The 13,450-nt window shown below is 38.5% G+C and overlaps 1 protein-coding gene across 1 annotated transcript in view; it reads left to right on the top strand.

The window, feature by feature from the left end:
• Positions 1-423: 423 nt before the first annotated feature.
• TUBGCP5 (tubulin gamma complex component 5) overlaps positions 424-13,450 on the top strand; it is a 59,338-nt gene continuing 46,311 nt past the window's right edge. Inside the window, exons 1-3 of the mRNA XM_024747291.1 lie at positions 424-590; positions 2,960-3,013; positions 3,130-3,238. Coding sequence (XP_024603059.1) covers positions 445-590; positions 2,960-3,013; positions 3,130-3,238 — 309 coding nt within the window. The 5' untranslated portion in view covers positions 424-444. The remainder of the gene's footprint in view (positions 591-2,959; positions 3,014-3,129; positions 3,239-13,450) is intronic.

The following is a 13,450-nucleotide window of genomic DNA, read 5'->3' as shown; positions in this document are numbered from 1 at the left end:
CTTACACCTGCCGGAGCGTGGGCCATGTACTGTGGCCCTTGTAGGCAGAGAGGGACCGAAAGATCACTGGAGATCACCTCTAGGAGAAACTGAAGCTTAGAGAAGAATGGGCAACTAACGGATCATGGTACCTGAAAGTTCAGGTGCAAACAGATACACCAAATGAGAAGTGGCTGCTCTCAAAACATTAGGAGTTAAACCATCAACCAAGGTTAGCCAGAGACTATTCTTAATAAAACTACTAATAACGTCTACCCCTTTTAAGACGTTCCTAAACTTAACCACGTGAGACCCAAGCCACCAACAAAAATCAGAGCCAGGGCTCAACGCGATTGCAGCGCGAACTCTCGCGAGAGAGGCCGCAGCCTCGCTCAACTAGGCGGTAGCTCGAACACTCGCGAGAGCGGGCGCGACCGGGCGAAGGACTGCGGGAGCGCCGGAGGTATGGCGTCTCCGGCGCCGTCGTGGAGCCGCCTGGACGGACGGCAAGAACGCGACGTGCGCGAGCTCGTCCGCCTTGTGGCGGGCGTCCAGGACGAGGCGGACCCCAACTTCCAGCTCGCCTTGCACTTCGCTTGGTCCAACTTCAGGTGCGGGCGCGGCACCGGAGCCGGGGACGGAAGGGGTCTGGCGAGGTGTGCGGCGCGTGGCGCGACCGGCAGAGCCCCAGCGCGCCTTGCCGCTCCAGCTGCTTGGTGACCTCGCGCCTTCTGGGTCCCTGACACAGTGACACACGCAAGCTCGAACAGTGGGTTGTGGGTTGCTGGGGGTCGTTCTCCAGTCTTAGAAGTGCGCCCCTAGGGAAGGGTTCTGTCTATCCAGTTCCCTGCCCCGCCCACTGCACTTAGCGCGGGCCACTGCCCATCAAACAGTTTTTTGAATGGATGGGTGAGTAAAGTTTTAGAGCAAAATAATGGCCATACCCAATTTAAAACTGTATTCTCGCTGACTCTCCCTCCCTGCTTGGGCCACTCCAGATCTCTTTTACCCTGCTCTTTTTCTTTTTCCAAAACGCGTAGCATGACACATGGGATAACTTACCTGTTGTTACTGTTTGTCGTCTCCTCCCCCACCTTCATGCAGAATACAGCTTCCACCAGGGTAGGGATCTTCGTCTGTTTTGTTCAGTTCTTATTCCAGCACCAAAACAGTTCTTGGCATAGAGCACACCAGGCCACCTAATGCAACTTCTAATACAGTTTTTCATGTAATGAATTTTTAAAGATTTATTCAGTTTAGGTACTTAGGTGAAGTCAGAGCTCCCATTTTTCTTTATGGAACATGTAAATTAGACGATACTGTTTTGATCATTACCTGTAATTAAATTATTATTTTTAAAAAATTATCAGAAGAATGTTAGTCATTGTTAATATTCTACCTGTTTAATTTCAATAGAAATCTTCTTGAATAGTAAACAGTTTTGCAAAATCTGTAATCTTATCAACCTTAATGATCATAAAGTGCCTACCTGGTTTATAATAAGAATAGATGAGTCTAACAGCCCCCCCAGGTTTCTGAAATAAAATACTCAGTTCTTAAATGTAACTTATAAATATAACAATGCCTGAATAGGTGATATAAATAGAGAAATTTAAATGCTGTATCTCAAATAATTTTTTATATTAATATTTCTAAATGACAGTAGGTAAGTAGACATCATTTTAGAGTTGAGAGAGACATTAGCAGTTATTATCTACTTTTGCACACTGAAAAGCTAAATTATTATAAGTAAAGTGGTATTCCACTCAGCCATTTACTGGGTTAGCATTAGATATGTTATTTAGTAGTATAATTTACTTCAAGTACAGATTATGTGGCTTTGATACTAAAAGATGAAAAACAGCAGTTGAGTGAGCTATACTATAATTTCATGATGCTTTAATCCATCAGAAAAATGAACAATTCATGTTTGTTTTTTAAAAAACTGACCACATTCTAGGCCTTAGAAATTCATAGATAGGCAAAATAAAGCTTCTGTCCTTCAGTAGGACAGACAAAAATTAATTACATATGATGTAGAATAGGACTTCTTAACCTGAGGGCCTGAAGATAGAATTCAGATGTTATGGATTTGGACAAGAAAAAAATTACACTAATCTCTAACTAAAAAGTAGCATTTCCTTCAACTATGAATGAAAACAAAAAGCAGTTACTTATTATATGACTGTGTCACCAGCAGAAATCACATATTTCACTGCCATATTGTAGTTATTGCAGATATTTTAAAATGTCATTTACTGTTACATAGTTATGAACCCACTGCTAGATTTTGTTATTTAATGCTGTAACAAAGATATATGTTTCTTACTGTATCACAAACTTTAAAAAAATATTTCACAAATAAATAAATAAATAAAAATAAAAATATAGGGCTTCCCTGGGGGTTCATGCCCCAGTCCGGGAAGATCCCACATGCCGCAGAGCGGCTGGGCCCGTGAGCCATGGCTGCTGAGCCTGCACGTCCGGAGCCTGTGCTCCGCAATGGGAGAGGCCACAACACTGAGAGGCCCGCGTACCGCAAAAAAAATAAAAAATAAAAATTTCACAACTGTATTTCACTATGCTTGGCTTCTTTTGTATTTCATTTTATGATTAAAAGCATTATCCTGAGAAGGAGTCCCTAGGATTCACTGGGCTTCGCTGGCATAAAAAGGTTAGGAACCCCTGCTATAGAATGTATTGTGCTGGACTTAGACACATGGCATTATGAAAAGACAGAGGAGCCAGAGGACAGGGTTGGGTAGCTCAGGACAGCCTGTGTCCTATGGAAAGAATGCTTGAGCAGTCTCTCAGGTTCAGTGGTTGTTTGCATGAATGATAGAGGTGATACAGGGAGAGAGGTGCACTCACTAGAAACATATAGCTGAGGATAGGGTGTCGGGGAGATGTGCATGGTTGTGAGACTAACCTGCATAGCTATATGACAAGATTGTTATAAGAATTACATTTTCTCGTTTAGATTTCATCGTTTCTTAGATGTCAACAGCCACAAAGTAGAAAAGACAATAGAAGGGTAAGTTTATATGTGTGTATATATATGTGCATGTTCAGATATATATGAATTTTCTTATAGACCTTTTTGTTAATATAGCTTTACAGTTACCGGTTGATATTTTTTTAACGTTTTAGGATTTATGAAAAATTCATCATTCATTCTGATCTCAGCAAAGCTGCTAGTTGGAAGAGATTAACTGAGGAATTTCTAAATGCATCACTTCCAAGTATAAAGGAAATCAAGGTATGCTATATTGTGAGATCTCTGTTGTACTTTACTGTTTCTAATCTGATTATTGTCAGCCTGTTTCTATTAACATTTAAACATTCATTCTGTTTTAGTATTGTCTACTAACTAGAACCAGAATCTCCTGGAAATTGACTTAAGTGTTGCCATCAAATCCAGTGTGTCTCAAGCTTGTGATGAAAGAAGTATGTTCTTGTTTAATCATCTTAGCCCCAACCTACTATGGAAATTGAGATCAGAGATTGGCAGAAATAATAGCACTCTCTGGCTATTCTTAAACTTTTAAATGACTTCTCTGCACTTGGCAATAATAATTATCCATATATTTGCTCACTAGATGCCAGGTGCTTTTCTAAGGACTTCCATATTCTGTCATGGGTCCCCAAGACCACCTTTAGGCTCAGTGATTCACTGGAAGGATTCACAGAGCTCCCCCCAAAAAAATTGCTCTCCTTTTTGTTATGGTTTATTACACCGAAAGGATACAGATTTAAAATGAGCAAAGGGAAAAGGCATGGGGTGAAGTCCGGGAGAAACCAGGCACAAGCTTCCAGATGTCCCTTCCCAGTGAACTTGCATGGGAATGCACTTAACTCTCCCAGTGACAAAATGTTGCAAACTAGGGAAACTCTCCTGAGTCTTGGTGTCCAGGATTTTCTTGGTGTCCAGGATTTTCTTGCCCATGTGGCTGACCTTAGCTACTCAATCTCCAGCACTCCCAGAGGTCAAACCAAGGACTTCAGGCCTACAAAATCGTTCACCATAAGTCACATTGTTAGCATAAACTGTCTGGTCAGGCTGATAACTGTGTGGCCCAAAGAATGGCATACAAATGTACTGTACTAGCAGGATATTCCAAGGGCTCAGAGGATATCTCAGGAGCCGGTCAAGGGCCAGTCCTGAAGACCTTTGAGATGTTCAGGGTTTGGGCAACCCAGGCCTCCTGAGTTAACCCTTTAGTGCGTACATATATTAACTCAATCTTCACAATAACCTCTGTGGAGTATTCTGTTACTGATGGACTTTCCCTTTGTCTGCACTGAGTTGGTGGCCTAAGAAAGAAGGCTTTAGATAATTTTTAAAACTGTCCATAAATTTAAGGAAGGGCTATAAAGGTATTTCTGGAGGAGAGAACTGCAGTGCTATGAACCCATGCCCTAAGGATTAGAAATACACATCTGTGTACTGCCTGCAAGGATCATTTTGAAAGAGAAGGAGGCAAATCTTTTTTTATATCTCTTCTTGATTCATTTTGTATAGCTTTCTGGGTAGACTATAGAATTTAATAATTTAGGCACTATGACACCATAATATTAATAATAAACATAAAGGCAAACACTTTTAGGGCATTTACTACGTTAGGGCATTTAGTCCAATAAAGACCATCTTCGGTACATACTGTTGCTATCATTTTGCCAGGCAAATGCCCTAATCTCAGTTTCATCTGTACCAATGAAAATACCTATGTGGTGCAGAATAATTAAATGAAACATTGAGTGTCACTTCTGATTCCTACTTTGACATTCTTTGGTTATTTTTCTGTACACCCAGTCACAGGGCTCACTGAACACAGTGAAACCACATACCCTAGTTCTTCTGTGGCACATCCTATGTCCTGTACCTGCCCTTCCCCTTGTGCGTGAGGAATCTCATCATTTAATGTTAAATTCAAATATTGTCTATACATACTTTTAACTTGTTTATCATGTTTGTTATTGTTTATTTCCTATCTTCCTATTAACATAGGAGTTTTACAGGTGTGGACTTTGCTTCTGATGTGTTCTCAGGCACCTAGAACAGAGTAGACAATAGATATTTATTTGTTGAGGAAATAAACCTGTGTATTCCTTTCTGCCTTGCTGTCCCTCTCTGTCCTTGGCTTCTTCCCCACTTACACAGGCAAAGTTGGTTGGTTGCCCTTTTCTCCTTTGCTGTGGTGTCTTTGACACATCTCTTGTAGTGCAGCAATAATGTCACATTTTTTCAGCTTTATTGATATATAACTTACTATAAAATTCCTCCATTTTGAATGTACAGTTCACTGATTTTTAGTAGATACGTAGTTATGCAGCCACAGTCCAGTTTTAAAACATTTCCGTCACCCCAGAAGTTCTCCTCAAGCCCAGTTTTTTTGCAGTCAATGCCTGCTCTCACCCCAACCCCACACAACTACTGATCTACTTACTGTATGTATAAATTTGCCCTTCTGGACATTTCATATAAATGAGATTGTACAATATCCAGTTTTTGTGTCTGCTTTACTTTCATGATGTTTTTGAGGTTCATCCATGTGTAGCATGTGGCCATATTCTATTCCTTTTAATTACTGAATGGTATTCCATTGTGTGGATATGGCCACATTTTGCTTAATCACCAGTGGATGACATTTGGATTGTTGCCAGTTTTTGGTTAGTATGAGTAATGAACTGCTGTGAATATTCTCATATGAGCTTTCTTCACGCTTCTTGGTAGATTTCTAGGAGTGGAAGGGCTGGTTTAAATGGTAAGCTTAGGTTTAACCTTTAAAAAAACTGCAAAATTATTTCCCAAAGTGGCTGTATCATTTTATATTCCCACTAACAGTGTTTAAGTGTTCCAGTTTCTCCACATCCTTTCCAACACTTGTTACAGTTTGTCTTTGACTGTAGACATCCTAGAGAGTAGGTAGTAATGTCTCCTATGGTTTGATTTACATTTCCTGAGTGACTAACTATGTTGAGCATTTTTTCATGTGCTTTTTAGCCATTTGTATGCCTCTGTGATATTCGTTTGAGTCTTTTAACCGTTTTTAAATTGGATTGTTTGTCTTCTTATTAAATCCTCAGAGTTGTTTGTGTATTTCTCATGCAACTTCTTCATCAGGAAAATGATTTACAAATATTTCCCTCTAGACCCTACTTTATCTTTTCATTTTCTGAGTGATGTTTTTTTGAAACTCAAAAAATTTTTTCATTTTAATGAAGTCCGTTTTAGCTATTTGTTTCTTTCATGACTCATGCTTTTGATGTCATATCTAAGAACTCTTTGCCTAACCCAAAGATATACTTTTCTCCTCTGTTTTCTTCTAGCACTTTCAGTACTTGCACATAGATTCGTGACCCATTTTGAGTAAATTGTTGTATATGTTGTGAGGAAAGGATCTGAGTTTGTTTTTTTGTTTTTGCCTACGAATATATTCTCCTGTCCTATCACCATTTGTTGAAAAGATTATTCTTTTCCTATTGAATTGTCGTGGCAACTTTTTCAAAAACAAATTTACCATATAAGGATTTACGGGCTTTCAATTATTTCATTAATCTTGTATGCCCGTCCTTACACAAATACTACATACTACACTGTCTTTATTACTGTAGCTTTATAGTAAGTTTTGGAATTGGGTGATATAAATCCTCCAACTTGTTTCTTTTTCAAAACTGTTTTGTCTATTCTAGACCCTTTGAATTTCCATCCACATTTTAGGGTCAACTAAACTTCTGCAAAAGCCAGCTGGGGTTTTGGCAGGGATTGCATTGAATCCATAAATCAGTTTGGGAAGTATTGCCATTTGTTAGGTTGAATTGTGTCCCCCAGATAGATATGTTCAAGTCCTATCCCCTGATAATCTGTGCATGTGACCTTACTATAGGGTTTTTGACAATGTAAGCAAGTTAAAATGAAGTCAAACTGGATTAATTCATTGATTGGTGTCCTTATAAGAAAATAGAAATTTTAATACAGAGATACACATGGGGCAACACCATGCAGTGAAAGAGGCAGAGATTGGAACAATGCAGCTATGAGCCAAGGAACGCCAAAGATGGACAGCAACCATGAGAAGCTAGGAAGAGTCAAGAAAGAATTCTTCCCTTGAGCCTTCAGAGGAAGCATAGACTGCCAGCACCTTGATTTCAGACTTCTAGCCTCCAGAACTGAGAGAGAATAAATTCCTTTTGTTTTAAATCACATGGTTTGTAGTATTTTAAGGAAACCCTAGGAAACTAACACACAATCTTAACAATATTAAATCTTTTTTTTCTTTAATAATGCAGTGTATTTTATTTATTTATTTATTTATTTATTTTTGGCTGTGTTGGGTCTTCGTTTCTGTGCGAGGGCTTTCTCTAGTTGCAGCAAGCGGGGGCCACCTTTCATCACGGTACCCGGGCCTCTCACTGTCGCGGCCTCTCTCGTTGCGGAGCACAGGCTCCAGACGCGCAGGCTCAGTAGTTGTGGCTCACGGGCCTAGTTGCTCCGCGGCATGTGGGATCTTCCCAGACCAGGGCTCGAACCTGTGTCCCCTGCATTAGTAGGCAGATGCTCAACCACTGCGCCACCAGGGAAGCCCACAATATTAAATCTTTTAATCCACAAATATGAACTCTCCATTTACTTAGACCATTTTTAATTTTTTCACCAATTACCTCATTTCTTTTACATTTATTCCTAAATATTTTATTCTGTTTGGTGCTATTATGAATGGAATTGTATTAATTTCATTTGTGGTTTGCTTATTGCTAGCATGTAAAAAATAGAACTCATTTTTATATTGATTTTTTTTATGCCTAGCCTTGCTAAACTCATTTATTCTAGTAATTTTCTTCTGGATTTCCTTAGTATTTTCTACACTTAGGATTGTGTCATCTCTGAATAAAGACAGTTTGACTTCCTCCATTCCAATGGGAGGTATCTTTTTGTTTTTTTGTCTTATTGCACTGGTATCAATACAATGCTGAACAGAAGCCAAAGTTCACATCTTTGCCTTGTTCCCAGTCTTAAAGGGAAAGCTTTAGTTTCAACCATTTATTATGATGTTACTTTTAGGATTTTCACAGATGCCCTTTATCTGAAGGAGGATGTTCCTTTGTATTCCTAGTTTGGTGAAAGTTTTTACCATGAATGAGTGTTGGATTTTGTCAAATTTTTTTCTGTGTCTTTGAGATATCATATCTTTTTTTGCCTTGAATCCTATTCATGTGTCTTAGTCAGCTCAGGTTGCCGTAACAAAATACCACACACTGGTATTTTGGTGGCTTAAAAAAACAAATTTATTTTCTCACACTTCTGGAGACTGGGAGTCTAAGGTCAAGGTGGTGGCCAATTCGGTTCCTGGTAAGGACTGTTCCTGGCTTGTAGGTGGCTGCCTTCTCTCATGGTGGAGAGAGAGAGAGCTCTCTGGTCTTATCCCATTGGACCAGTTGCTCCAGCCTCATGACCTGATTACCTCCCAAAGGCCCCATCTCCAAATACCATCACAATAGGAGTTCGATTTTCAACATATAAATTTGAGGGGGACATAATTCACTTCATAAGATATAATGTATTACATTAAATGATTTTTGGTTGTTAATCTGATTTACTTGTGTGTGGACTGAGAAGTACATTCCTACTTAAGCTCTTTTCAAGACTGTCCTGGCTTATACTTTGTGTGGGCTCTCTCATCCCTGCACATGAACTCAGTCTCCATCGGCCAAAGATGTGGGTGGCTTGGGTCCACTCCAGTCTCTGCTGTGCACATCACAGCTTCTAGTCAACCCAAGACATGTGGAGAGCTTAACAAGCCCCCTTTCATTGTCTTGCATCCAGGAGCTCCCTGATAAACCCTCAACAGTTCTGCTGGTCCACTGCTTGCCCGACACTCAGGCCTGCAACTACTGGTTTCCCCACTCACTTGCCACTGTGATCACCACTAAGAAAATGGCAGCAAAGCTGCTAGTGTTCACTTGCTGTCCAGCCCTGGTTGAAGTACCACTCTGATGGAGCTGGTGGGAGAAGGGAGATAGCTTTAGGCGTACATGCTTCAAACTCACACTGTTCTTACCTGAGGTTATTTTCATGGATAAACACTGCATTTGTATACCTATGCTTGATCCAGAGCGCTGAAATGGCTGTCTTTGGCAGTCTTCTTTGTCCAGACTTACAGTTACTTTTTGGGGCGAAGATCTGAAGGCCACCTTCCTCCATCATGCCAGAAGCGAATCTCTAACCCCGCTTTACTTAGATTTACAAATAGATAGACATAGTTTCCATAGGAGTTACTCAGTAAATGACACCTTACCTCCAGGCTTGAAACGATGTTTGGCAAAGGAGAATTTAGGGTTATTTGTTATTCTAGAAGAAATAAGCAAAGACTTTGGCATATCTGTGAAACCCCACTGGAGCTAGGAATTCTGGCTCTTTGTAGCTTTGGACTTCAGAAGATGTGGAATTAGAAAATTATTTCTAACTTTGAGATTCAAGGCCACCTCTGATATAATGAATGTATAGCACATGGAATTGCTCTTCCAATATATATGTACATGTATTTCTTGACTTTCCATAGAGTAGCAGGGATTGTGCAGGTCTTCATAAGACAGACTATGAAGGGACACGTGACTGATTTAGAGATGAAGCTCTAACTCTTTACTTTCATCTCTTTGCGAACAGGTAGCATAAAAGAGCAAATTAAGCCGTGTTTTAAAGGTTAATTGAAGTATAATTGACCTACAACACTATGTTAGTTCCATGTACACAGTACAGTCGTTTGATATTTCTAGTTACCGTATGTCACCATACAAAGTTATTACAATATTATTCCTATGTTCCCAATAGGGTACATTTCTTCCCCATGACTCATTTATTTTGTAACTGGAAGTTTGTACCTCTTGATCTCCCTCACCTATGTCACTTATTCCCCATCCCTCTTCCCTCTGGTGACCACCTCTTTTTCTCTATATCTGTGACTCAGTTTCTGTTTTGTATGTTTGTTTTGGTTTTCATTTGTTTTGCTTTTTGATTCCACGTATAAATGGAATGCAGTTTTGTCTTTGACTTACTTCACTTAAGTGTAGTATCCTCTGGATCCATCCCTGTTGTCGAAAAAGGCAAGATTTCATTCTTTTTAATGGCTGAGTAATAGTCCATTAATACCACATCTTTTTAATCCATTCATCTGTCAATGAACACTTAAATTTCTTCCATATCTTGGCTATTGTAAATAATGCTGCAATAAACACAGGGGTGCATATATTCTTTGAATTTAGTGTTTCTGTTTAGTGGAATTGCTGGATCTTATGGTAGTTTTTGTTTGTTTTTTTTTTTCTTTTTTGGTTGTGCTGCGCAGCTTGCAGGATCTCAGTTCCCCGACCAGGGATTGAACCTGGGCCATGGCAGTGAAAGCCCAGAATCCTAACCACTAGGCCACCAGGGAGCTCGCTATTTTTTATTTTTTGAGGAAACTTCATACTGTTTTCCATAGTGACTATACCAATTTACATTCCCACCACCAGTATACAAGAATTCTTTTTTCCACATCCTCGCCAACACGTCTTATTTGTTTTCTTTTTCATAATAGCCAGTCTGACAAGTGTGAGGTGATATCTTGTGGTTTTAATTTGTATTTCCCTGATGATGACTGACGTTGAGCATGTTTTCCTGTGTCTGGCCATTTCTTTGTCTTCTTTGGAAAAATGTGTATTCAGATCCTCTGCCCATTTTTTAATGATTTTTTTTTTAATATTGGCTGTATGAGTTCTTTGTGTATTTTGGATATAAATCCATATTGGGTATATGGTTTGTAAATATCTTCTCCCATTCAGTAGGTGGTGTTTTCATTTTGTTGATATTACCTTTCATTGTATAAAAGCTTTTTATTTTGTGTAGTCGCATTTGTTTATTTTTGCTTTTGTTTCCCTTGCCTGAGGAAACATATCCAAAAAATATTGCTAAGACTGATGTCAAAGAGTGTACTACCTATTTTTTTTTAGGGATTTTATGGTTTCAGGTCTTATATTTAGTCTTTAATCCATTTTGAATTTATTTTTGTTCATGATGTAAGAAAGTTGTCCACTTTGATTCTTTTGCATGTAGCTGTCCAGTTTTCCCAACACCATTTATTGAAGAGACTGTCTTTCCCATTGTATATTCTTGCTTTCTTTGTCATAGAATAATAGCCCATATAAATGTGGGTTTATTTCTGGGCTGTCTGTTCTGTTCCATTGATCTGTGTGTCTGTTTTTGTGCCAGTACCATACTGTTTTGATTACTATCACTTTGTAATATAGTTTGAAATCAGGGCATGTGATACCTCAAGCTTTGTTTTTCTTTTTCAAGATTCTTTTGGCTATTTAGAGTCTGTTGTGTTGCTGTACAAATTTCAGAATTATTTGTGCTAGTTCTGTGAAAAATACCTTGGTATTTTCATAGGGATTACATTGAATCTGCAGATTGCTGGGTAGTGTGGTCATTTTAACAGTATTAATTCTTCCAGTACATGACCACTGTAGATCTTTGCATTTCTTTGTGTCATCTTCAGTTTCATTCACCAGTGTGTTATAGTTTTCCAAGTATAGGTCTTTTACCTTCTTAGTTAGATTCATTCCTAAGTATTTTATTCTTCTTGATGCAACTGTAAATGGGATTGAGTTCCTAATTTTTCCTTCATTAGTTCATTGTTAGTGTATAGAAATGCAACGGATTTCTGTATATTAATTTTGTATCCTCCAACTTTAGTGATTTCATGAAATAGTTTTAACAGTGTTTTGGTGGCATCTTTAGGATTTTCTTATATATATTACCATGTCATCTGCAAACAGTGACAGTTTTACTTCTTCCTTTCCAATTTAGATTCCTTTTATTTCTTTTCCTTCTCTGATTGCTGTGGCTAGGACTACATTGTATGAAAGTGACAGAAGTGGGCATCCTTGTGTCTGATGTTAGAGGAAATGCTTTTGCCTTTTTTTAAACATTTTTTTTATTCAAACAAAGTCACAAAAATTATAATCATCCTCATCAGTTCACTCAGTCCCATTAATTAATTTTTTTTTCATCTTGATCTTTTGTTAGCACTTTTATGAATTCATCAGTTTTCCATTAGAGTTCTGAAAATGCTTATTCATTCAGCAGTATGTTTCAGCAGTATAGTCAGTTGCCAGAAACCTGTACTTGTCAGAGTCTTTTCCATGAATTCCTTGAAGATGAAACCCTGTTACAGGAACATTTTTGCAAAAGCATCAGAGTACACCCAGAACTGTCTGTAAATGACAAAACACTTAAAAATGACCGCGGTTAAAGATTTGTTGAAAGTTCATAATAATACAATTGACAAGGAAATTTAGTTATTTCTGAGATATACATTTTAAAGTAATAACTAGAATTATGATTTATAACATTATACCAGAATATATAAGATTTTTAGGAATTTCATGTAACGACTGAAACATTTATATTGATATATTTCTATACAAATAACCCAAAGAAAGTTTAGTATTAGTTTTTTAATCCCAGTCACCGAATTTCAACCACCATCCCCACCCCCCCCATGGTTTTCCCCCCTTGGTGTCCATACGTTTGTTCTCTCCATCTCTGTCTCAACTTCTGCCCTGCAACCCAGCTCATCTGTACCATTTTTCTAGATTCCACATACATGCGTTAATATACAATATTTGTTTTTCTCTTTTTGAATTACTTCATTATGTATGACAGTCTCTAGATCCATTGACATCTCAACAAATGACTCAATTTCGTTCCTTTTTATGGCTGAGTAATATTCCATTGTATATATGTACCACAACTTCTTTATCCATTCATCTGTTGATGGGCATTTAGGTTGCTTCCATGACCTGGCTATTGTAAATAGTGCTGCAGTGAACATTGCGGTGCATGTATCTTTTTGAATTATGGTTTTCTCTGGGTATATGCCCAGTAGTGGGATTGATGGATCATATGGTAATTCTATTTTTAGTTTTTTAAGGAACCTCCATTCTGTTCTCCATAGTGGCTGTATCAATTTACATTCCCACCAGCAGTGCAAGAGGGTTCCCTTTTCTCCACACCCTCTCCAGCATTTGTTGTTTGTAGATTTTCTGATGATGCCCATTCTAACTGGTGTGAGGTGATACCTCCCTGTACTTTTGATTTGCATTTCTCTGATAATTAGTGATGTTGAGCAGCTTTCCATGTGCTTCTTGGCCATCTGTATGTCTTCTTTGGAGAAATGTCTATTTAGGTCCTCTGCCCATTTTTGGATTGGGTTGTTTGTTTCTTCAATATTGAGCTGCATGAGCTGCTTATATATTTTGCAGATTAATCCTTTGTCCGTTGATTCGTTTGCAAATATTTTCTCCCATTCTGAGGGTTTCCTTTTGGTCTTTTTTATGGTGTCCTTTGCTGTGCAAAAGCTTTGACGTTTCATTAGGTCCCATTTGTTTATTTTTGTTTTTATTTCCATTACTCTAGGAGGTGGATCAAAAAAGA

This window comes from Neophocaena asiaeorientalis, unplaced genomic scaffold (genome assembly GCF_003031525.2).
Source record: "Neophocaena asiaeorientalis asiaeorientalis breed wild unplaced genomic scaffold, Neophocaena_asiaeorientalis_V1.1 scaffold236, whole genome shotgun sequence".
Classification (NCBI taxonomy): domain Eukaryota; kingdom Metazoa; phylum Chordata; class Mammalia; order Artiodactyla; family Phocoenidae; genus Neophocaena; species Neophocaena asiaeorientalis.
The sequence above is the reverse complement of the archived record's forward strand: the minus strand, read 5'-3'. Positions and strand labels throughout refer to the sequence as shown.